This window comes from Acartia tonsa, chromosome 1 (genome assembly GCF_053477335.1).
Source record: "Acartia tonsa isolate MP-2025a chromosome 1, ASM5347733v1, whole genome shotgun sequence".
Lineage (NCBI taxonomy): Eukaryota > Metazoa > Arthropoda > Copepoda > Calanoida > Acartiidae > Acartia > Acartia tonsa.
In genome coordinates this window covers 23,898,669-23,925,043 of record NC_137260.1, presented here as the reverse complement: position 1 = coordinate 23,925,043, position 26,375 = coordinate 23,898,669, and the positions used below count along the sequence as shown (strand labels likewise).

The following is a 26,375-nucleotide window of genomic DNA, read 5'->3' as shown; positions in this document are numbered from 1 at the left end:
ATTTTTGTCTTTTCTAGCTTCATCAATTAGGAAAAGCAAACATAGATTGTTACAAGTTAGACACAAATAAATGACAGTATCCTTTTAATTTGGATTACCCCACTATTACAACAAAACAGATCATATGACAATGTCGTTTAGATCAATAATTGAGAGCCCCTTTAGTTTCCTAATCTTTAAAAGTAGTGTAAATTGTTCTCAGTGATTAATTGAATTTATTTAGTAAGAAATTTCGTCATATGTCTGATATAACTCCAACACTAAAACCTCCAAGAAAACAAGAACAAAATTGAACCAAAGACGTGGATTGTTACTTGATTAAATGTCAATGTAATAAAATCATCTAAATATAATAAATTTGGAAACATATATAAAAGTTCCAAACAAAATAAAATTAGATAGTTTGATAAAGATAAATAATTCTTGTCTTTCCCTATAGGTTTTCAACTAAGGTAATTATTTTATTTTCCTTTCAGTTCGTCTGTCTAACATCCTCTGTTTGTACATGATTAAGGTTTCTAAAAAGATTGAATATATAGTTTTCTTTTTATAGTGAGATTCATAATAGTCCAGGATATATTTTTATATGAACTTGCCTTAAAAAGTCCAACAAACAATCAAAGTTTTCTAATAACTAATAATTTATATGAAAGAGAAACCTCTATGAAATATTCTTTGAGGGTTCTTAAGTAAACTTAACTAAAAGCAGGTTGAGAAAGTGAGAATTATTTTGGAGAATAATTAGGAGAAGAGGAAAAAATTTGAAAGATTCAATCTTATTGTAAAATAATTAATCATAAAGATTTGGTATTTGTACCTGTGATTATAATGACTACGGGGCTCTTTGTTGCAAATGAATTTTTTTTAATACTCCATCCTTATATATTTTGTTTATAAAATGTCTTGAGTATAGTCCTTTTTGTGACATAGCATCTTAAGGGGCGTTTCGACGTATTTTCACAGTAGTTTCTCTCCCCTTTCTAGTCCCTGTGTGATGCTCTACCCCTGAAAAGCAACTAGCTAACCTAAAATAACCTATCAAAAGCTACTGTAAAAATACGATGAAACGAAAGGAACTATACCCAAAATCTTAATTTCATGTATAAATCTGTATTTGTCCTATTTCTTTGAATACATATTCCTAATCCTAAATGCAGTGTCATTATGCACTATTCCTAGCTAAGTAAACACATTAAAAGGATTGTTTACTTTTTATGACATTAATATGTAATAAATTTAATTTCAAACTTTACTTCCTTAACTATACAAACTTACAAAGTATCCTATTATATAAAGGAGTAAGGTTTTTTTGTTTGAAGCTTAAGATTTCAGTAACTATATAACCGATTATACAACCAACCCTTTGATTTTACGACCTTTGTCTATGAAGTCCTAACTGTGGACGGTAATGAGTTGCTCCCTGTTTTGGGCCAAGGCATTCCACTACTCTAAATATTTATGTCGCGCACCTGACATAGCAGTAGTATGAACCATTTTAACGTCTTTAGTTAGGTCGCAGTGTTAAGTTGAATATACCGCCTCCCCGACGGATGTTATACGTGTGTCCCAAGACTAAAATTTGAAAATAAATTATCCTATAACCATCCTAGGACCTATGTGAAGTTCCCCTAAAATACAAAACTCAATCGATTCAGACTTTAGCAAGTCTTTTAAAAAGTCATACTACTTTGCAAATAGGATATAGGTAATATGTATGCATCATGTAAAATATTTGGTAAATATTTAAATGAAATATTCTAAATCAACGAGAAATTCTCAAAGCATAAATAGAAATATCCTATTTGCGATAGCCGGTCCCAAATTATTTTTTTTACATACATGCATACATAAGCCTACAAGGAAGTTTTTTTCTGTGAAAAAATCTGTCCGTTCTAATTTTGTCATTAATTCTAAAACATATTTGTCAATTTATCTGCCTGTAAATATTTATCTACTAAATCTACTACATAACTATCCAACTATTGAAAATACTATAATTTTTGGCAAGGCTTTCCTAAATACATAAATGTAAATGTGCGATACATTATACAAACTGAAATCAAAATTTTAGCAAAATCATTTTGCATAGAAAATTTGCCATGCGAAAATTTGAAAATATTTGTGTTTCAAAATATTACATTTATTAAAAATATTCATATTTGGCCACAGGCACAGAAACAAAGTATATTTTAATATTTGATTATAAAACAAGTATCAATTCTGAGAATTTGAAGCTTTTTATAGTGCCTATCATAAATGACGTCATTCTGGCCTACCATTGGTCAATTAAAATGTATACAGGCATACAATTGGTAATTTAGTCTTCATATATCATTTGAATTGTATGACGTATTTTTTTTATAGGCACTTTAAAGAGCTTCAGAGAACGTCAAATATTTAATTTTGCAAATCAACATAGTTTTTATATATTTATATTTCTAGATTTAAATAAAGTTTGATTTTATGCATGCAACTTGTTTTATAATAATTTTTTTCTCTATTTTTTACATATGTTTCTTATGGCAGAAGTGCAGTATTTTTAAGTATTTAGCGATAAAAATCCCTGGATAATAGTTGCAATTTCCTACTACCATGCAAAAAAAATAGACATAGAGAATAGATTGCAAATCTTTTCTTTAAATTTTTAAAAATATCATTATGCCCAGAAATTTAGTTGTCTGTTGATTCATCTTATTTCACATAGTAGTGATTGTTTTAGGCTATTTTATCTTGAGATTAAAGTATAAAAAGATTTGAGAAATTTTTTAGGCCATCTCTAAATCCCCGATCCCCCTTCGATTATTTGCTAAGAGCGAAGCAACAAGTATCATTATTAGTAGCGAAGCTACTCTATAATTCACAATGTCCGTCCGTCTGTCCGTCCGTCCGTCCGTCCGTCCGTCTGTCCGTCATGAGACAGAATAGGGGAACCGTGATTCTCTCGGCTCCTATTAAAGGTAGACAGCTAAAATTTTTTGAAAACAGTCCCATTATTAAGGAGCACAATTAACTATAAAACATCAAGGGCGGTCGGACCGCTTTTTGGCAGGTTTTAGGCTATTTTTGTATTTTTCACATTTTTCTCCATATCTTCAGTGTTTATGGTCCGATTTAAAAAATTTTTTCAGTTATTGATATCAAAATTAAATTTCCTGTCGTTTACAGTAAACAATCATGACGGCCAAACTGCCATTTTGCAGGTTTTATGCTATTTTTGTATTTTTCACATTTCCACCATATCTTCAGTGTTTATGGTCCGATTTTCCAAATTTTTTTTCAGTTATAGATATCAAAATTAAATTTCCCGTCGTTTAAAGAAAACAACCATGGCGGTCAGACTGCCTTTTATCAGATTTTTGGCTATTTTTATATATTTTACACATTTTCCCATATATTTGGTGTTTTTGGTCCAATTTTCAAACTTTTTTGGGATATCAGTATCCAAAAAATTTTTCCCATTGTTATGAGAATCTTTTATGTAATCTACTTCGACCGTCGTCATCATTAAAAATAAAACAAGGTTTCGTGTTTATTTTCTCCAATAAATCTATTCTTGTTTTTAACAAATACACTTTAAATCTACTTTTACGTATTTCCATCTACGATTTTTTGTGCTTCGCTACTTATGGATGTTGTCATCCTTGTTTACTTCACTAAAAGGGTAAAGATTTAATAGTAAATAATTATTTATCTAAAACTTGGTAGTCAACAATCTTTAACAAATACTCTAATATGTGCATAATGTATCTGTATAATCTTGCAAATACACTCAAACTTTAAAACCTTCCTGGACTTAACAGGACAATATGCTGAATCAGAAATATGTTGCAAATTATAGTATAACGTTAGAAAGAAGATGCAAGAAAAATACATAATGAAGCTAAGAAGCCAAAGTAGGAAATTTACGTTACAATTTTTACTCTTATTTCAACAATATTCTTTAAAATTCAGGTTTCAAACAAAAAATAGTAATTTTTTTCTTCTATAAACTAGTAGCTGTTACAGATATCTTAAACTTTTAAATTTTTTAAAATTTAAATATGTAGGTATAATTCATAAATACTGGTTTTAATTACAATACAATACATTTTCATCAAAGAGGTTGTTCTATTAAGATAAAAAAAAACATTATACTTACTAAGAAAACATTTTGATAAGTTACTAGTTTCCTTGCCCCTAGATTCTAAAGGAGGGCGAAAGGGGGTATGCAAAATAGCCTAAACCCACCCAAAGACATTTATAAAGCTTCCTTGAAAAATACAATTAATGCGGCCTAAAAGTTTCCAAGACAAAAAACTTTAATTCTTTATATTATAGGATACATAGTATACAAAGTGCTATAATTGTTATCCTTGCTGACTACAGATCAAGAAGGTTTCTATAAAAAAAAATTCGGTTCAATAATATATACAATTATCAATGATGAGCTTGTCAAAAGTATTAATCAATAAAACAATTATAGTTGAGTAGATACTTCAAGAAAATAAGTGTACATAGTTCAATATTTTGTTACCGAAAATAATTTTGTTATTGCAAAATTAAGGATTAGCAAAAGTACTTTTGTAAACAAGTGAGGATTTTTAGCAAGTAATTTTGAGTACTGCAAAAAAAAGTTAATTCTTCACAAAGTTTTAATTAATTTCAAGTGAAAAATAAGTAGATATAAAATATTCTAAGCTAAAGTATACATTATTGTGTAAATATTTTATTCATACCAAAAAATATCTGCGATACCCTCATGAATTAATTCCCATTTAACCATCTTCCAACAATGTAAGTTATTTAGAACTTAAAAAAATGATAATTAAGAAACACAATTATCTAAATTACTTCAAAGTAATTAAGTTAAATGTTTCTTCTGCAGAGATAATGCATTCATGTTAGTGCAGCTAACTCTATCTTTGTGTAATTTGTATTAAACTAGGAAACTAAATTTTGTTCAACATAAAATTGTATTTAATATATCACTCTCTAGGTTGTGGCACTCCCTTCATACTAACACAGATTACAATACACAGGAAAGACCAAAAAAATAAGGTAGATGAAAAAAAAATTAAAATAAAGGAAAAATTCACAAATTATGTAATGTGTTCCCCACATTTCAAGTTATATTACTTCAAAAACTAAAGATAAGTTAAACCATATACTAGGATAAAATCAAATTCTTACTTTTGTCTGAGAATGAGAAGGCTTAAACAATTTCCCAGACTGCCAAGGATACCTAAATAAAAGATTAATCACTCTTATGTGGTTAGACAGACAGATAGGTAGGTAATAGACAAAGTTTAGATTGTATTTTTTCATACTTCATGAAAAATTACAAAAAAGTTGCGACTATAAAATGATTCAGGGTTAATACTGATGGAGACATAAAAAATGTTTAGATGGATTGATTGTTAACTAATTCAATATTTTATTATTGCTGCAATGAAATAGACTGATAGGAGGTAGATGGTAGGTTCAAATAGTTTTCTAGAGTTCCAATGATACCTAGATAAGAAGATAAATTACTCTTCATTAATTTCAGTTCAAACTGACCGCAGATTTACCACAAAAAATTTGCAAAGTACATGTTCTATGTAAAACTAATGAATCATAGAAAAGCATTATTTAACAAACACTTTAAGAACTCAAATAAAAAATGGAAAAAAGTAGATGCGCTAACAAAAAAAATGTTATTTCTAGAGAAAAAAAACTTTGAATTGAGCTAAACTGCAAATAGTATTGCCATGCACAACAGTATCTGCAATATAATACAATTCTAATTGTATCCTTAGCTAAATATTCTAAAGTTAAAAGCAATAATTTTAGTTGGAGTGTGCTTTACAAACTTTAGATAGCAATAATGGTGTTTCTCTATCTCAGAAACAAAACTTTAAAATTGTACTTTTCAAAACTAAAATACTTTGTTTACAAAACAAAGATTTCTCATTCTTTCTCAGTCTTATATTAAAAAATTAAATGATCCCCCACTTTACAGAATCAAAGCTACCATATCCCACCTTATTTGAATTTCTAAGGAAGATCTTAACCGTATTTTATATCTTTAAAATGGCTTTTAAAGATGCTAGATTTAATGCTTAATTAATCTTTTTTCTTTTTTAATGAACACTTAATTCTAAGACCACAAAGGTTTCCAAACACTTTCTAATTAAAAATAACTTCTGTGTATGTGACTGGAATTCAGGACAAATGGTTTGGTACCTAGATGTTTAAAAGTATTTTTTTGTATAAAAGTTGTTCGTTTGAAATTTAAAATTCAGAAAGGCTTTTAGAGTATATAAGTAAGCGTGAATTGCAAAATTGAATAAAGACAGAATATTTTTTCCATTTTTCTTGAGATATGTACAATTATGCATAAACTTAGTTAATACACCATGGAAATTGTGATTTTTATTATATTTCAAATAATTAGTTGAAATTGCTAAAGTTATCTTAACTAAGGTTATTATAGTTGTAAAAATTTTGTAAAACAATTGCACTTACTTAATTTGTGATAATAACCATACCACACAAAACTGTGCTATGTTCCCAACCCATAAAGTTGATAACAAGCAGAGCTAATAGCAGTGCACACTAGATTATAGGTCTTTAACTATATATACAGCTACTAGATAACTTTGTTAAACAAGTTGCAATTTAAAAATGTTTGTTAGAACGTGATTTTTTATTTTAAAATGTTTAGAGTTTATTTTAAATCATTAGTTTCAAATCAACTTAAATATAAAGATACAAGATATCGAATGATATTTTTCTTTTTTAACTAAAAAATTTTCAAAGTTTATTACTGTTTTAAATTGTTTAAAGTACATTTTTAAATTTTTAATTTAAGTATTTGGATCTAAAATATGTAATACAATATATTTCTTAAAAAGATATTTAAGAATAGTACTTTGAATTTGGGTTGTTTCTCTAATGGTGCCTAGTTGAGGGAGCACAGAACCCACCAACACTTTTGAAACTTTGAGAAACATGGGGGGAAGTTTTTCTTGTCTTACCTTAGGCTTAAAAATATGGTATAGGCAACAAGCGAAACAAATCTAGAATAATATTTGAGGGACAGAGTAAAAGGTCGTCTTTACTACGAAGCGTTGCCCCCAAAAATCGCGAAAAAATCAGCTGAAATGACCAAATTATTTTTTCGCATTATTTCAGTTGGTGGTTAAATTTGACTTTGGCTAGACTAGGTTTATATTATATTATAGGGCACAGAGTAGTCCCACAGCCATAAGAGAACGAGGACATTGACCCTGCAGGGTTAGAAATCCATTACTTGGCTCTTTGGGGAAAAGTAACATTTCATACATCTTTCAGTGTTGTTTGTTTATCATTCAAATAGTAGCTTCCTCGGGCATAGAAAAAAAGCAACAATTATTCATGCTCATATATTTTCCATTTTTAACTGTTGTTGTACACATACATACATATTCATTTAGCTTGTAGCTTAGTATTCATATTCAGATACGGGAATAATAAATCTTTATTTAATCACATAAAGGATTTCCGACATTTTCCTATTTTTCAGTTAAATGAGATACAGCCCCTACCACCCCCTTTCAAATAAAATTTGTACTCTTTAACACATCATACAAACAATTACTAGAGTAAAAGATAACAAAATTTTGGGAGACAAAAAAAACATCATAACGTGATTTTAACAAAAGCCATTAATATATTGGTTTATAAAAAGTTCTATTTTTACTTAAGACTAGCTACCTAAATTTTATTCTATACCTTATCTACACACACACACACACACACACACACACACAGCTATTTCATTAGCGTTGATAACGAACTAATGCACCATCCCATAATTGTTTTTTAGGCCTAGGCTTGAAATAGGCCTAAAATAATATTTTCCTACGTTTCCCATCACTTATCCCTGGATACTCTTCTTAGTTATTTCCTTTTCTTTCACCATTAAAATTAGATAGCTTGATCAAGTTAAATGTAATAAATAAGAAATAATTTTTAGATGGTTAGTTAGATAATCAATTTGGGATTTTTATGTGTAGAGTAGTAATATAACTGAAGCTAGATAAAATTTATCTCACAAATAGTACATGATGTATATTTATTGAACCTTTTTACAAAAGTAGCAGGTTTCGTCGTATTTTCACAGTAGCAGTTATTTTAGGTAAGGTTAGGTTAGGTAAATGGCAAAGATTGTCCTGCAGGGTTAAAGTCCTCCACAGGGGCTAGATTAGGAGAAACGCTACTGTAAAAATACTAGGAAACCCGCTACTTCGTTTTCTTTCCATTATCCGAAATACATTATAATAAATCCATAACATAATTTTTGTTCTATTAGAATTATTTTATCCGGCTAAACAATGAAATATATCTGACCTGTGACTAAGGAGAGTAATCCTGTGACCCCAAATTAGAATTATTTTATCCGGCTAAACAATGAAATATATCTGACCTGTGACTAAGGAGAGTAATCCTGTGACCCAAAATTAGAATTATTTTATCCGGCTAAACAATGAAATATATCTGACCTGAGACTAAGGAGAGTAATCCTGTGACCCAAAATTATTTTATCCGACTAAACAATGAAATATATCTGACCTGTGACTAAGGAGAGTAATCCTGTGACCCAAAATTAGAATTATTTTATCCGGCTAAACAATAAAATATATCTGACCTGTGACTAAGGAGAGTAATCCTGTGACCCAAAATTAGAATTATTTTATCCGGCTAAACAATGAAATATATCCTGTGACCCAAAATTAGAATTATTTTATCCAGCTAAACAATGAAATATATCTGACCTGTGACTAAGGAGAGTAATCCTGTGACACAAAATTAGAATTATTTTATCCGGCTAAACAATGAAATATATCTGACCTGTGACTAAGGAGAGTAATCCAGTGACCCAAAATTAGAATTATTTTATCCGGCTAAACAATGAAATATATCTTACCTGTGACTAAGGAGAGTAATCCTGTGACCCAAAATTAGAATTATTTTATCCGGCTAAACAATGAAATATATCTGACCTGTGACTAAGGAGAGTAATCCAGTGACCCAAAATTAGAATTATTTTATCCGGCTAAACAATGAAATATATCTTACCTGTGACTAAGGAGAGTAATCCAGTGACCCAAAATTAGAATTATTTTATCCGGCTAAACAATGAAATATATCTTACCTGTGACTAAGGAGAGTAATCCTGTGACCCAAAATTAGAATTATTTTATCCGGCTAAACAATGAAATATATCTGACCTGTGACTAAGGAGAGTAATCCAGTGACCCAAAATTAGAATTATTTTATCCGGCTAAACAATGAAATATATCTTACCTGTGACTAAGGAGAGTAATCCAGTGACCCAAAATTAGAATTATTTTATCCGGCTAAACAATGAAATATATCTGACCTGTGACTAAGGAGAGTAATCCTGTGACCCAAAATTAGAATTATTTTATCCGGCTAAACAATGAAATATATCTGACCTGTGACTAAGGAGAGTAATCCAGTGACCCAAAATTAGAATTATTTTATCCGGCTAAACAATGAAATATATCTTACCTGTGACTAAGGAGAGTAATCCAGTGACCCAAAATTAGAATTATTTTATCCGGCTAAACAATGAAATATATCTGACCTGTGACTAAGGAGAGTAATCCTGTGACCCAAAATTAGAATTATTTTATCTGGCTAAACAATTAAATATATCTGACCTGTGACTAAGGAGAGTAATCCAGTGACCCAAAATTAGAATTATTTTATCCGGCTAAACAATGAAATATATCTGACCTGTGACTAAGGAGAGTAATCCAGTGACCCAAAATTAGAATTATTTTATCCGGCTAAACAATGAAATATATCTGACCTGTGACTAAGGAGAGTAATCCTGTGACCCAAAATTAGAATTATTTTATCTGGCTAAACAATTAAATATATCTTACCTGTGACTAAGGAAAGTAATCCTGTGACCCAAAATTTCAAACTTATAATCTGTTCCTCCTGTTCTCTACTCATTGTCTCACCACATAGGTCATCTACAAACATAGACAGAAACATAGATAAAAACATAGAATATATTATAGATAGAAACATAGATAAAAAACATAGAATGAAACATAGATAGAAGCATAGATACAAACATAGATAGTAACATAGATTGAAACATAGAAAGATACAAAGATAGATTCATAGAGAGAAATACGGACAGAAATATAGATACATACATAGAGAAAATAGATAAATACTTAGATAGAAACATAGATAGATACATAGGTAATTAAATACATTGATAGAAACATTGCAAAATACATAGATAGAAACTTAGATAGATACATAGACAGATTCATAGCTAGATACATAGATATAAACATGGACAGAAGCATAGAAAAAAAACTTTAATAAAAACAAAGATAGATATTTAAATAATTATAAAGATAGAAACATAGAAAGAAACTAGATAGTTAAAGAAAAGTAAGGCTAAAGAAAGGTATAATATTTAGGTGTTCTTCTTTGAAAAAAAGATATATAAAGATTTACGTATAGTTACATATTATCAAAAAAAAGTTATAGAAACAATTTAGCATTATATAGAGCTCAGCCTACCATTCTATATTGTTTCAAAACTTTTAACTTTTTATGACGTACGATGGTGTTTCAGCATCTGGGAGGGAAAGGTTTTTAGAAAAAAACGAAAATCAAGTAGTCATTTGTTAGTTTTGGGCTTATTAATCTCTTTACAAGTACCTAACAAAGCTGCAATTGAAACTAATTAATTCAAAATTAAGGGCCTAGTTTCGAATTAGAAAGCTGCAAGCAAATTATATGAATATTAGTCCCTGTCAGTTTCAACAATCTTTTAAATATCAACCACTAGAGGCGGCGTTCTAAAATTATCCCGCTATTGGCTAGATTGAATATTATTCTTTTTCTTACATTGTCTTTTCCCCTACTTTTAACCTTTTTCTTTCATTGTATTTTTATTTCAAATTATCGCCCTGAAAGGATTAAAATGTTTAGTTAAATGTTAAATTTTAGTTTAATATCTGAACACATTATGGCGTCGCTAGTATCAAATTATTTTAAAACTAAGTTTTCTTTGATTTACTATTTTATTAATTAAATTTTTTTTATTTTATGAATAGAAATTTAATACTTTAATACAATTCAAATAGCAACATGAAATAAAAAAATGAATTTATTCTTCATATAGTAAAATAATGGGTCTTATTGTTCTGGTTAATGAGAGTTTATTATGAATTATTGGATCACTATGAGTTTTAAAGGCTTATCAATTGGAAAAATTAAGCTCATTCAAAGTCATTTATTTCCTATATAGATCTGTCATGGATCTTGATGCAATCCAGCAGGCCGTTTTGTAAATGTTAAAAATTGGAAGATTTCATTAAATAAAAGTTGTTGCGGATATAGTATAGAATAAAGTAAAATTGCATGTTAAATAATTCAAAGGATAAAGTAAAGCAAGATAAATTGATAAGTAAATGTTTAAAAAAAGTTTCTTCAAATAGAAATCTATTTTTTTTAATTATAAAAAGAAAGTTAGAGCAAGAAGTAAGGCTAAAATTTTTGTCTATTTTACAGATATTGCTAGCTTGATTGTCAGGGTAGCTTTTTTTATGTTAGGGAGGGATAAGATATGATGTAGTTTATATCATTTCGGAAACTCAAAAAAATATCTATTTATCCCTGGAGCTGTAAAAATGTATGAACTTTAAAACCAATTCGAAATATGCAATTTTATGAAAGTGCGTCTCAATTATTTAGAGGTAATACACACGGTAAAATTTTACACACAATTCTATTTTATACATTTTATCCGAAATAGAAAAAAATCTGTAATTTAATAGAATGAAGGTATTTTAATATTTCCAAAAGTTAGCATTAAAATATTTTTAAATTAGTTATAGGATATTTTACATTAGAAAGAGTTCTAACAGATAACAAAAAATAGTAGAAACACATTACTCTTAAAACATTTCAAAAATACATAAATAGAGGAGGCACGGTTTAAATAAGTGCATGTTCATGGGTCAATCGGGTCTTTGAATATAAGCCAATAGCTTCCGAAATATTAACACAGCCAATTCGCTACAAAAGAGCAGAATGAAATTTGCTAGCAGACGAAAAGGGTAGTTGTCTGGACTATACGTCTATACTTATACATTTATTCTTATAACCTTGAATTCAATTTTCATGCGATGGTTTATATAGAAATTGAATTGAAACTATTATGGAACAACGGTAGATTGAACGTGTGCAAATCATAACCGCAAACATGTCTTATCCGATAAAAGCACAATACCAAATAAGTTTAATTTTAGAGTATCATATATGATGGGAGTTTTATACTATAGAAATATGTCGATTTGATTTGACAATATTTGTTTTCATAAAATTGAAGAAAAGCAATATTGTGACTGTGATGGAATACCAAATAGAATTGAATAGACTAGCACTTTGATTCTCATTCCAATATGTATGTTCAATAACAGCCGTAGATAGAATAGAGGGTTGCAAGATTTTAGGCTTTTGAAATGTTAAATCCTAGGATGATTAAGGATAATTTGACAAGAACCCAGCATCCTAAAAATATTATTAGTCTTATTCTAACCTCTATCATGGATTTTGCGCAATTTCATATTTTTTCATAATTTTTATGGATGTACTTATTCTTATTCTTATTAAAAGTACTCTACTTTATAAAATTGTTATATTTGGTATAATTTTTAAATAGTTTAAAAAGAAAACATGTTTAATATTAAATACTGTATTAATGAAGATTAAGAATCTTTACTTACAATTCGACGTCATTATTTTCAGTAGCGTAGCTTTCTGTACGTTAGTAAGTATTATTTTGGGAGAAAATGAGATAAGAAATTCGTGTAAAAATATTGAGTTATTTGCAGCATGCAGTTAGATGTAACTTAAACAATTGTAAAAAAAAGATTATTTATGGTCAAAAAGTGTTATTGGTGGGCAACTTCTAAATGAAACTGTTCCTGTTAGACAAATCATATACAAATAATATAAAATTATATTTAAATTTTTTATATCTCGAATTAAATTTCTTTAATTCCAAAATTAATTTAATTCATTTCAAAATGCTTATCAATTTATAAAAAAAGAAAATATATTTGTTCACAAAAGTCTCCAATAAAAAGTTTTAAAAAACTTTGCTAAGTAGTAGTGTTATAAAATTTACTGAAACGAGAACAAAAATGTCCACAAAAAAGGGTAACTCAAAAAAAAAGTTTAGTTTACCAGAAAAAAATACACCTTATCAAATAGTTCCAACTCTCCCTTAATGTAAAGGCCTAAGTATTCTATTAGAACACAGTAATAGTGTCTGACTGATTATGACGTAACAAAAAAAAATTAGCCAATAAGAGGCCGTTATTGACCAATGGTAAAATTTATAGTGGCCTCTTATTGGCTAGTTTTTTTTGTTACGTCATAATCAGTCAGACACTATTACTGTGTTCATTCTATTATGTTTGTTTGGAGCTGCTAGTTCTTAAATATCTTTAAGAAAAAATTTAAAAAGTATAAAGAATCTTTTTAGAGATGCAACGCATTCCAAAGACACAACTTTTATATAAATTGATTTCCCATTAAGACTTTAAAAGTGCACTTTCAGTAATAAAGGAAATTGTATAACTAGTATTAGGCTCTATAAATTTTCATCGTCCGCATGTCGGATCAATACAAAAATACTTAATGTTAATACTTCTTAAATTTCTTATTTATAATGCAGATTCTTTACTTTACTTAGATAGATAATTTACTTTTTCTTTTTAAAACTAAAATTGAAAATTGCGTTATCGACTCCTCACCCCTTAAAAGCCCCTAATGGCCTCTAGGGGTTTAATCACTAGTTCTTGTTAATTTCATTTCTGTTTTAAATTTACTGAGGATAATATATAACTTACTTTTAAATCATTTATATGGAATTTATATTATAAAATAATCTATAAAATTCAAAAATGAGAATTTATATTACTTTTTCCCTGAATTAGCACAAAAAAAGTTTTGTAATGTGTTCTATTTTGTAATATAATTGAATTTTGATAACTTTAAATTACAAATGTTAGTTTTTTTTGCGTTTTCAAAAATGTTTAATAGAGTTGTTTTTCAATTTCATTTGAAATAAATGAAACTTGCACGAAAGAAAAAAATAAAGTTTTTAATATTTATGAGATATTTAAATAAATTGTGTAAACTATTTGGATGAATGCTAATCTAATTTGGTTATAAAATTCTAGATTTTGGTTTTTCCTTTTTTTTAAATTATGAGTCGGGACATGATGATGATAAAAAGATAAAAAGAGTGGAAGTAAATAATATAATTCTATGTAATCCCTAAATACAAATAGTTTATTTATACCATGTATACTTAAATCTGTACTTAAACTCAATATTCAGTGAAATTTTCTAGTGTTTTTTTATGGAAATTTTACAAGGATCTAAAGGAATAAGACAATGGCCGATAAATCTATATACATCCCCAATGACGATACACAAAATTACTCTTTCTGTAGATTACAATAAGTGGTTGAAACGTTTGGACAATCAACTTAATGAAACAACGAATCTAGGTTCAATAAAAGTCTTTATAGTGGTTAAACAAACGAATAAGAAAATGTTATTATAAAACTTTGGAGACTAGTGCAATAAACAGCCAAACGTCCCCCACCTCTCTGAGGTTTACTTAAATTATCCAATAGCTTGATACCTGTCCGATCTTGATATATAAGAAACTGTTAAGAGTCCAGCAGTTTTAGATATGTTAATGAACACATGAAAATAATTACCTGCATATCTAGATACCAGGGTGTAATATACATCAGAAACCTAAATTAAAATTAAATAGAATAATAAATATTCCTAGTGGCTAAAAAATAAATATTCCTAAAGTGGTTTAAAAATAGCATTAAAAAATATTTCATCACATATAATTATCACCCAATTGAAATAATGATGAGTTGCCTAATTATTTGTTGATATAATTTCTTTATAAAAATGATAAAAAGATGGTGTAGGATAATAGTAAAATAATAATAGTAAAATACTGCACATCAAATAATATTCTAATTTTGTTAATGTACTGTACAAATTATTTCATTACGCCCGTAGAAGCCAATAGAGGCACTTAAGGTGACATTTCAATTTGAGTTTTTTTGGTTGGGGAGTAATTTTTTAATTTAGAGGGTAAAAACACCCTAGCCCTAAATACTTATAAATTTTTCCTGGATCTATAAAAAGCTTCACTAAAAAGGAGAACGATATCGGTTCCTTCAAGCCCCTTGGCTACATACAAAAAATTGCCAACAACTTTATATAATAGAATTACTTTTTTACACATGCGTATTTATCTTAATAGAAAAAAAACCTGTAATATGAATAATTTCATTACTTTTACTGTATATTTGTATTGATGTTAAGCGACGCATAAATTTTCTATAACTCAATTTGAGAGAATGAGGGATAGATAAATAAATGAAAATTAATGCTGCACTAATTTAAAATTTACGTATAATTTGAAGCTTTGCAAGGATTTTTTTCCTTTTTTAATTGTAAAAAAAAGAAAATTTTATCTTGTATTTCTGTAAAAAAAAATTATCTTTTTTCCTACATTACACATGTATTTACGAGAGAACGATTTTTTACAACTTTGGATAATAATCCAATGTTTTGTTGGTCCACGCATTCGGTAATTTTTACTTAATTTGCTTTAAAACCGAAATTGTTACAATGTCATTTTTTATATTTTGGACAAAACTGTTAAGAAAGCTAACATTTCCTAAATCAATGATATTTCTTGATTTTAATAATAATAAAAATAAAAAAGACCAACATATTTTGTCAAACACTTCGATAAAGTCAAACTAACATTAAGTGTTTTTTATTTGCAATTCTAACACATTATCTTTTTGAAACTCCTGTACGTATATTAGTTTTATTAGTTATTAAAATTCATGTCTAAAAGGAATTAAAAAGTATAAAAGATAAAAAATAAAAAATATGTTATATGTACGTATGACAATGATATGAGGTGACATCTACCAAATTTGATAAATAAGGTATGTCTTTATATTGTACTCTTAGAAGCGTTATACAAGAGTAAACAAGATTGATAATATCCGAAAACGTAAAGCATAAAAAATAAGAAAGAATACGCATTTATCTTTGTCTACATGTGCCCAGTGAGTTTTCTTTTCTGCAATTTATTTTAAATTAAAACTTTTTTAAAGGCTTTCCTTTAAGGCAAATCGCTTTTCAATAAATTAGGTTAATTATTAGTATTTAAATAATATTTTTTTTATTGTGTCGTTCGAATAATTTATTACATTGTATTGATGTTAGATTTTATTAATTGTTTTACAAGTCTTCGATAGAATAATTAAACATTGGTATTCATCATGAAGGAAAAGTTAGTTTAATTAAGTCATTAACATTGTAAGCCATTATAAGATTTGTGTGTTATGAAATATATAGGTTTCTAGTATCAAACTTGTAGATATGATATAATTACGGCGTAAATCAGTCAAATTTAGTTTTATACTAATGCAAGGACAAAGATAGTTGTAGAGTTGCTACGCATCCAAATTGCATCTCTTCTTCACTTGGAATTTTCTATAGCCTATCACCTTTCAATATAATGCATAACTTGCGAGGGGTGTAGGGATACATCAAGCGAGGATAAATTTGTCTTTGATATTAACCCCCAAAAAAGTACAAAATTTTTTCGCAATATAAAATAATGAGTAAGCCTATATACCAAATAGGTTAAAGTATCTTTTACTTCAATTTAAAGACAGAATATTCATTTTTAAAACCCTATTCTTAACGGCCAGAAAATTTTCCAGTTTCATTTTATGATAATATAATGTAAATATTACGCAGCATTTTTAAAAATCAATTTATATTCCATGAAATTTTTACTTTTAAATCTTTCCCTCCAAGTATTGATAGTATAAGTGTAAAAAATATTTTTTTTTCATTGGCGAAACTCTGTTGTTTTTGGAAGTGTTTGTTTGACATAAGTGACAATGGTTTATGTCGACTTTATTTAGTAAAAATTGTCAATATTGACATATTATAGTTAGGCTATTAAAATATCTTAACTTGAAAACAAAAACAGCTCAAAAGCTTTGCTTAAAAGATTAGTCAAACAAACAGGCACACATATGTCCTAATACTTTACAGTAAAGTATAAATATATTTTGTTGGCTTATATAAAGAGATGTTAGCTGTCTTTCAAGCTGTCAATAAGACAATGTGTTGTGTCTAAGAAAAGAAAAAAATTACTTATAAAGAGTTGGCATGAAAGAAATGTTTAGCCAAAAAATGACTTAAAAGAGAAAAAATTATCTAGCAATTAAATCGAGTAAAAGCCAAGCTAAAAAAGTGACTCGCATAAGGCCCGGTTTAAAAAAACTGGTATTAATTTTATTATTTTTATTTTAATATTCGTGGAAAACTGTCTTTAATACGATGCTAAATATTATTTTTCAGTATGACTGAGAACCGGTTCTAATTCAGCGGATATTGATCGGTTCTGAAGCCTTACTGGAAACGGATCATACCTGATGTCCAGAAATATTGTAATCTTCGTCATACTGATCAGACACGCTCTAAAATAAATAATTTTTGTTAGCATGTATTTTTACACGGAGACTACATTGAATGTTTATTTTGGGGATTTTTTTTCTCTCAATATTTTATAGTTTGAAGGTTTTGTTTTCGATGTTTTTTTATGAAAACATAGAAGCTCATTGTCCGGTTCGAACACAAACCCGAAGAAACTGACACATACAACAACATTTGACTCCATGATGATTTATTATTAAAATTTTATTTTAAAGCTTACTGTTCATTTTTTAATTTTTATGTTGTCGCCCTTTTTAATGACAAAATGTTATATTTATAGATTTTAAAAATTGGATAAGAAAAATAAACCACTGGCTCAATTTTCTCTTACGTATAGCATTACTAAAACCTTATACGACAATGCAAATAGTCTCTAATAAAATAAAGAAAGAAAACGCAGAGACAAAGTTTGTATATTGAACTGTACATACATGTCAAACAAGAAAAATGATATACATAATAACATAATTATAATATTCAGCTGTTTTCTCAAACTTGGTTTTTAATATTAATTAAAGAAAATTATTGGAATATTTGAGTAGCTGCACTTCCCAAACCCAGGGATCTAAAGACGATAATTTCATGTACATTACCAATTATGATACACAAAATTATCTCTTCTGAAGATTACAATAAGTGGTTGAAACCTTCGGACACTCAACTTAATAAACAAACCAATAAAATTCAAGAAAAGTCCCCAAAGTTGATTACCTAACGAATAAGAAAACGTTAATATAAAACTTCTGTAATAAACAGTCCAATGTCCCCTACCTCCCTGACCCAAACCTCATTTGATAATGAATAGATATAGTCAATAAATGATGTCATTCTAATTAATGGATATGCAAAATACATATATTATATGCTTCTATAACAAAAGATTTTTTTAAAAAGATAACCATCATATTACACTGACCTTCCAATGACCTAAAAGATAAACCTAACATTTTCTATGTTGTTGTTTGAAATAGAAATGATCTGGATATTGTATTTTATACCTATGTTTCATTTAAATGACAGAAAGATTTCAATAAAGGGCATGGACATGTAATTTTCGTGCTTAATCAATTTTTTAGATATTTATATTATTTTCTTACTTATTATTTTATTTCTTAACTAGCGACTGCTCCCCTGCCAATGGGGTGTAAGAAAAATAGCCTAAAACCATCCTGGGACCTATATGAAGCTTTACTATAAAGGAGGACAATATCGGTTCTTCGGTTAGCAAGATCCTTCCCTTACTACTTTATATAATAAAATTACTGAAATAAAATCCTTTCTCTATTATAATATATTAATATTGTACTTATAGTTATATGGTCTACTATTAATCAATAGTTAGAGATGCAGTCACTAACAGGGTAAAATATATAGGAAAAATAATAAAAACTAAGACAAATAAAAAAAAAAGTTTTATCATTTTTTTTATAAATTTAAATTCTTTCTAATAAACCAAAAAACTCGAAATTTAGGTATGTACCTTATTGTAATAACAAAAAATTTGTAGCTTATTTCTAAACATATTTAACCCTACTTTCATCCGAGCTCCCATATATGCATAGGATAACATGATCGTATACACATATCACTTGTTTTTATTATATTATGTTATGGTTGTTATTCGCCAAAACAAATAATAACCGTGCATTTTCACAAATATACATTACATAAGCCGCATCAAAAATAGCCCAAATTTTTTAACATTGTTTTTTCTTTATTCTTTGTTCTGTTCTGCATGGACGTCAAAGTGGGGTGGGGGAGGTACAGTGTTGATAATCGGGGAGATTTTTTTCAATAAAAGTTATACCACCTCAAAAGATCCCCCCTCCCCCCCACCCGAAAAAAAAGTTTTTGTGTCCTTGCTGCTCTTTCCTCACTCCCAAGAAATTGCTGAATTCCTTATATTTCTCAACGTAGATTTGTTTTAAAGGTTTAATTTTAATAAGTCTTTGATTTTTTATGATACCAATTGCCTCTATTATATTAGCTTATACCGAAAACGAAATTAATTTGAAAAAAAACATAAAATATTTCTATCTGCCCCCTAAATTCAGGGACAAGGAAATGATATTCTGACAACTCTAAAGGAAAATTTCCCCACAATCCTCTTTCTCTTTTCCTCCCCTTCTTTCCCACTCCTCTTCATTTACATGAAAAAAAAAACAAAATATACCACTAGATACTCAATAAGGTTTCATGATTTTTTGTAGGATTGTTGGTTAGACTGGCTACCCCGGCTTAAATTTTATCCTAAATTTATTTGTTTGTTGGCTATACAATATTCCTGGTATTATAGTAACAAACCATTCAATATTTGATAATAAGCTTACCTATTCACATGTTATCAGAAACAGAATAGTGGTCAAGAGACACAGAGTAAAATATTATTAATGCCAGAAAATAATCTGGTATTTAATATCTTTATTCTTCTCTTCTATTTTTGTTTCATTGTGGTATTTGATTATTTGTATCTCATTACATTATTTATTGGGAGTTTTTATAATTTGATAAATTATATAATCTTAATATTTTGTTTCATAATCAACATTTGCCCCCAGCCTCTAGGGATTAAACAACAAGATGGATGAAGGAAAATAATAAGACTTAAAGTATATGTTGAATTTTTCACACTTCATAATCATAAATATATATTTACTTTCAGGGACTCCCCCAAGAAATTGACCTAAAATCTTGATATTCCCTGACAAGCAGATGTCAAAGGGACAGCTGTAGTTAATACTTCAGGCTTCATTGGGAAAGATGGACAGTCTGATGGAAAATCAGATGCATGAACATTGATTTAGATTACAAAAAAAATTGAATTTCCTTATATTTCTTCTATAAAATGTGTACATTTGGGTTTCTCTGACATTTTACCAAATTTTCTAAATTTATGCTCTAAATGTCAAACAAAAGGTTTCTACACATTTGAAGATGAATTTTCATACAAAGTAAACAAAACTTAAACAATTAAATTTAAAGTTGGTCGTAAAAGTGTTACATATAATGATATATTTTGTCTGAAAGATTTACTCTTGTTAAGTTCAAAGCAAAATAATTAAAATCTTCAAAACAAAACTTTTGATAGCGCCTAAAGAAATGACGTCATACTGGTCTACCATTGGTCAATTTAAACAAATACTGCCTATTATTGATATTTGTATTGTATGGTGTCATTTTTTTAGGCACTACCATCAGTTTCATTCAATACTTTATCTTAGCATTGTTATAAGCATAGATGTCCAAGGGGGGGGCACTGGTGTCCTGGATAGGAAACAGGTTTTTTTTGACATACGTCTCACAAGACCTACGTAGCCATGACCGGGAGACGATGACGGTTCAGTACATGACTTTCGTTAAATCACAGCTGATCATTTTTGTGGATTTTTTTGAAAATTACTTTTATACCCAAATTTTCATAGTTTTTCCCCAAAAAATCACAATTTTCTCACATTTGCAGCTTAGTTAGCCTAAATTTACGCAAGAAAAGTATGGTAAATACAGCTGAACCTAAAGACTGTGTTATCATCAATAACAAAATCTTTAAGAATCTAAGATTTGTAGTCTAGAAATGAAATCAGAGTTATTTGAAGTTAATATTTGAATTGATGTCTAAACAGCTTTTGTAATTATCTTTAAAAATATTTCATGTTCCTATTGCATGCCTCATGACATATTATATTGTTAAAACATAGTTTCTGACTGTGAAAAGACCACTCTCTGAGGTTCCACTCATGAAGTTAATACAAACATGCTTCAGAAACAGCAATGATTCTGTTCCAAGTTTTCCTTGAAATATTAACAAGTTATCCTGCTCAATATTGGTTCCTGGCTGATTTAATGTCTCAACATCAAAGCAATATCTGCTTGGGGTATAACATATGTCCATAAATACCATTTATACAAGGCTACAATTAAATATACAACCAGATCCTGGTTCAAAAGAGCTTGCAGAAAGTTAGTATAGATGGTCTTGATTGAGTCTCTGCCCTTTGTACACACTGGTTGTCTTTACTACTGATTAAATGTCGTAGTGAGAACCATGGTAGACACTCTTGTTCTTTGAAGCAAGAGAGTTTCAAGTGGTTCAAACTGTGTTATTTAGATTAAGTAAAAGTCTTATCAAGGTTTTCATAGGTGAACCTACATAATAATTATAGATACATATTGAATTCTAAGCTGAATGGATATTTTGTAAGTTAGTGTATTCAAACATTGTGTTGATATGACTCATGAATGTAAGAGCAGCTAAATGACAGAAAAGCACTTGGCTTGTAGCTTGAAGAAAAAAATAGTTGCTTATGACTAGAGTGAATGTGAATGCTGGTTACATGATCATAACTGGATTTCATGCATGTGTGGTTTTTAAAACCAAAGTCGACAATAAAACACAGGCAAGTTTTCTGTCCTAAGCAGATCAATACTACCCTTCCTAAAAGCTACTAGTAGTGAAGGGACCTAGGAAGGTGTTAAACAGGAAGACCACAATGTAGAATTAGCAAAGCAAGAATAAAGGGCAGTTTGTCTATCAAATGGTGTTAGATTTGGAATCATAGACCCACCTGACTTTAGCTTATCAATCAGCAGAGTAGTCGAAAACCATGTTGAATTTCTGAGTAATAATGAGAATGAGAGGACAGAAGCTCCTAGCAGAAGCAAGGGAGTCTTAAAGACCATGTAGCTAGTTGCATGGCAGTCTAGGCTTTCACTCATGGAAAGATCTCTCATGACAGTAGCTGGTTCTATGATACCAAAGGAAGTAAAAAGTAATAATACCAGGTTGGAGAGAGGTACCCTGTTTAGTGGACAGTATTATGAAGCATACTTGTTAAAGTTGAAGAATATGGACGGTAACTTCAACGTCTTGAAACATGGATCAAGAAGGTGAATTGTTAGGAGAGAAAGTTTTTGTGAAAGAAAGTTGAGGGCAAAAACATTATGTTCCTTAGTCAAAGGCAAAGTCTGATAGATTGAATCATGTTGAAGCCAGGTGAAAGCCTATGGAGGCCAGAAGCAGTTCTGACGTGCAAATTTATTGTTGAACATTAATTCAAAATAATTAACTCTTACTCAATTTCTGACTAAAAATCTTTTTCCATTGATTTTGAAAGATCTTGTTATAGGTGATAGCACAATCTTCAGTACAGCTGTTACTTATTATACTTTTCTTGCGTAAATTTATGCTAACTAGGCAGCAAATGTGAGAAAATTGAGATTTTTGGGGGAAAATCTATGAAATTTTGGGTAAAAAAGTAATTTTCAAAAAAATCCACAAAAATGATCAGCTGTGATTTAACGAAAGTCATGTACTGAACCGTCATCATCTCCCGGTCATGGCTACGTAGGTCTTGTGAGACGTATGTCAAAAGAAACCTGTTTCCTATCCAGGACACCGGTGGGGGGGGTAAAGTGGGGATTACCCCCAAATTTTTTTTTTCATTTCCCCCCCCCCCCCCATTTAAAATTTACTCCTACCCTAAGGGTGCCGTAGGCACCCTCAACCATTTAGGAGGGGGTATTTACCCCCCCCCAAAAAAAAGAAATCTCTAACAAAATTTACCCCTGCCAACTGATTTCAGGGGGGGTAATTACCCCCCCAAAGCAAATTTTACACCTGGGGTAAAAATTTTTTTTGGGGGGGTAAAAAAAATTTGTGGCGCGCGCCATTTTACCTTCCAAAAAAACGAATTACCCCCACCCCTTCAAAAAATTTTACACCCCCCAAAAAAAATGGCTAGGACGCCCCTGGTTACAAGTAATACTCCAATATTCTTGAAATACTTTAAAATGTGAATATCCTAAAGATAGAATTCTTGGAAATATTCAGAAAATAGAGAATACAAACTTTTATTTGCATAGGAAATTTTTAAATTCTAATTAAGTTAGAAGTTGATCAGGTTCTAATCCTATATATTTTAACTTTATTGAGATATCTGATTAAAGTACGAAGAATTTCAGCCTGAAAAGTTTGTAGTGGATTATTTCTAAAAGGTCTAAATTGATACCAATTCTTGTCACCTTTGAACATCATGGATTTAATTCTAGATATAATTTAATTTTATTTGTTTTTGTTTGCTCTAAAATAGGTTTCCGTCCAATTTTCCTATACAAAAACTGTGAGAAATTCTTACTCTTAGAATACCTTTCAACTTTGAACATAGTTGTAAAAAATGTTCCCAAAAAGCTGTTTAAAATCAGAGTATTTTGTGTAAAAAAAAAGAAACATGTTTAGTAAAAAATGCACTTCAGGAAATGAAACTTAAGCCTGTAATCTTCTTAACAATTTTCTCACTTTTTCCCTCTTCTTTTTTTTTGCACGAAATGAAAATTGTTTATAAAGTCTATGTTGCTTTTACTACATCATCAACATAAACAACATAAATGTTATAATAAAGTAACTCAGTGTGAAAAAAAAGTTGAAAATTGATAAAAACAATTTCAGATGCATAAAGAAAAAAAACAATAGAATATCAATATGATTTATTAAGATATCTATTTTTTTATAGAACATAATAATCTTAGGTTGTTGGTTTTTTTTACTGGTACTTGGATTTAAGCTGATATTGTTGTTGAAAATAGAGAAGAACAAATTCTATAATAACTACGCCACTCAAAAGTTTGACTCCCTTGAAAACAAAATCTCATTTTACATATTTGTGTTTACTACTTGTTTCTAAAGTTTTGAACAATATCGAGCTTTCAGCATATTAAAAACTTTGGGCTTTTAATGCATATTGAAGGATTGGCACACTCAATAATGACACATGGACACATACAACAATTCAAAAATATTAAAATTACAACAGGAAAGGTAATGATTAAAATACAGAATTTATTTAATTGATAAATAGTTAGGTACCAATTTAAAAATGAAGATTAATGCTTCTCGTGTAGAGATATTACGATTCTGAACTTATACATACATGTATGCTTTAGTTTAAACTAGTAGACCTAGAAGGGGTTTAACTTATCATAATTTTACTAACTGTCTAATGCAAGTATTTTCTATGAGAGAAAGGACGCAGAAACTCCTCCCGCCCTCATACTTTAAGGTCAATACGGCTATAAATTATTTGCTTTTGCTAATTTATACATATTAAGAATGATTAACCCTACCACTGGTTTTTTTTGCAGATTGGCATTAATGAAAAGAAAAAAATTGGCATCTTATATTTGGCAATCATTCATTATAATTCTCTCTGCACCCCCTTTTTTTCTTTGTATAGTGTTTTTACACTTCAGCTTAGTATATGTTTCTATATTAAAAAAGCATTCTTACTCAAAGATACAAATATACGGTAAAATCATTTATTTCGACATTAAACCGTTAATACCACCTATGCTCCTAAAAGAGCTTTTAACCCTTAACATAACAAAATAATCGTATCAAATATAGTCCTCTTAGATTAATAAATGTTTTGTTTTTTGTTTATTTGTTTTATTATACTTTTATTAATATAAAGTAAAAAATCTATATCTTAAGATTTTTTTGCTTTGCTGTTTCAAATCTAACGAAATATCTTTTTAATTCCTAATTTCTAGAATCAAGAGCATCTTTTTTGAAAGAACATTTTTCTGCATTTACATTATTTAGTGTTCATGCTTTATGGATTTGATAATGAGGAAAAAGCCAAGGATTCTTCTTATAAATACCTAATCCAGGGACAAGGGAAAGTGATTCTGACAAACAAAACTAAGTGAAAATTTTCCCTCTTCTCTTATTTCTCCCTTTCTTGCCAACTTCCCTCCTGAAAGGAAGTTTTAGAAATATTACTTGTGACAGAAAAATAGAATAGTCTAAAGCTTACATTTTCCCCGAAAGTTCGACATATTGAACTCTAGTGTAAGCTTTGTAAATTCTTATCCACTAAATCATCAAAAAGCCTATAATTTTAAGTTTAGATTGAAAGATTAATCATAATTATTTGCAATTACATAAATAAAAAGTATTGATAAAATAAAGTTTAAATATTAAAAGTTTAAGGAAATTTATATGCTACCATTGAAATTATGGTTTGTAACCGGTTTGATTCCGATGGAAAAGGTCAAATGAAATGTTAATGCTGGTATTAAAATCTCCAAGCAGAAACCAAAATTCACAAATGGATATAAAATGTACATAGATATTACACAGAGGAAAAGTTGTCGTCAATTTAGGTTGTTATCATTTACATCATTTATTAGTTATTTCGTTCATCCCGTAGGAGGGTAGGGGATGGAGAAAAGCGGGTGGATGGGGGTTTAGCCAACTAAAAGTTTAAATTTATTAGTGTAAGATCCAAGTAATAAAAAATCCATTAATTTGCATGTAATACCTGTAATGTGTCAAAAATTGTAGCATTGTCAACTTCCACGGCGAAATTCCGCAAACAGGTGCTGTTTAGTGACATTTTTATACAACTTCTAGAAGATTTCTGCAAAAAACAGTTAAGTGATTAAATAATTGTAATCGAATTAGATTGTCAATTTTAGTAATGGTCACCATGTTAATGAAAACTAATATTAGACGATTTCTCTCAAAGCTAATCTTGATAACAAACTTTGACGGACGGAGGAACAGACGTAAAGACTCGAATTATATAAAAGCTCCGCTTTTAATAACACTTCTGATTGTTGTTTGTTTTCTTACTCAATGCTGATATGGTAAAACTTTTTTTGTATTCAAACACATCGAAGCATTTAGTCAATCATTTTTCTTTTGTAATCACAAGAAATGTTTTTGTATGTATAAT

General features: G+C 29.0%; 1 protein-coding gene across 2 annotated transcripts in view; it reads right to left on the bottom strand.

Moving 5' to 3' along the window:
• LOC145315549 (FMRFamide receptor-like) overlaps window positions 1-26,053 on the bottom strand; it is a 62,283-nt gene extending 36,230 nt beyond the window's left edge. For both annotated transcript variants that reach the window (XM_080155533.1, XM_080155541.1), the window contains exons 1-5: window positions 25,959-26,053; window positions 17,580-17,627; window positions 14,805-14,844; window positions 9,918-10,010; window positions 5,170-5,221 (exon numbers count right to left, since the gene is read on the bottom strand). In XM_080155533.1, the coding sequence (XP_080011659.1) occupies window positions 5,170-5,221; window positions 9,918-10,010; window positions 14,805-14,844; window positions 17,580-17,627; window positions 25,959-26,033 (308 nt within the window). In that variant the 5' untranslated portion in view covers window positions 26,034-26,053. The remainder of the gene's footprint in view (window positions 1-5,169; window positions 5,222-9,917; window positions 10,011-14,804; window positions 14,845-17,579; window positions 17,628-25,958) is intronic.
• Window positions 26,054-26,375: the final 322 nt, after the last annotated feature.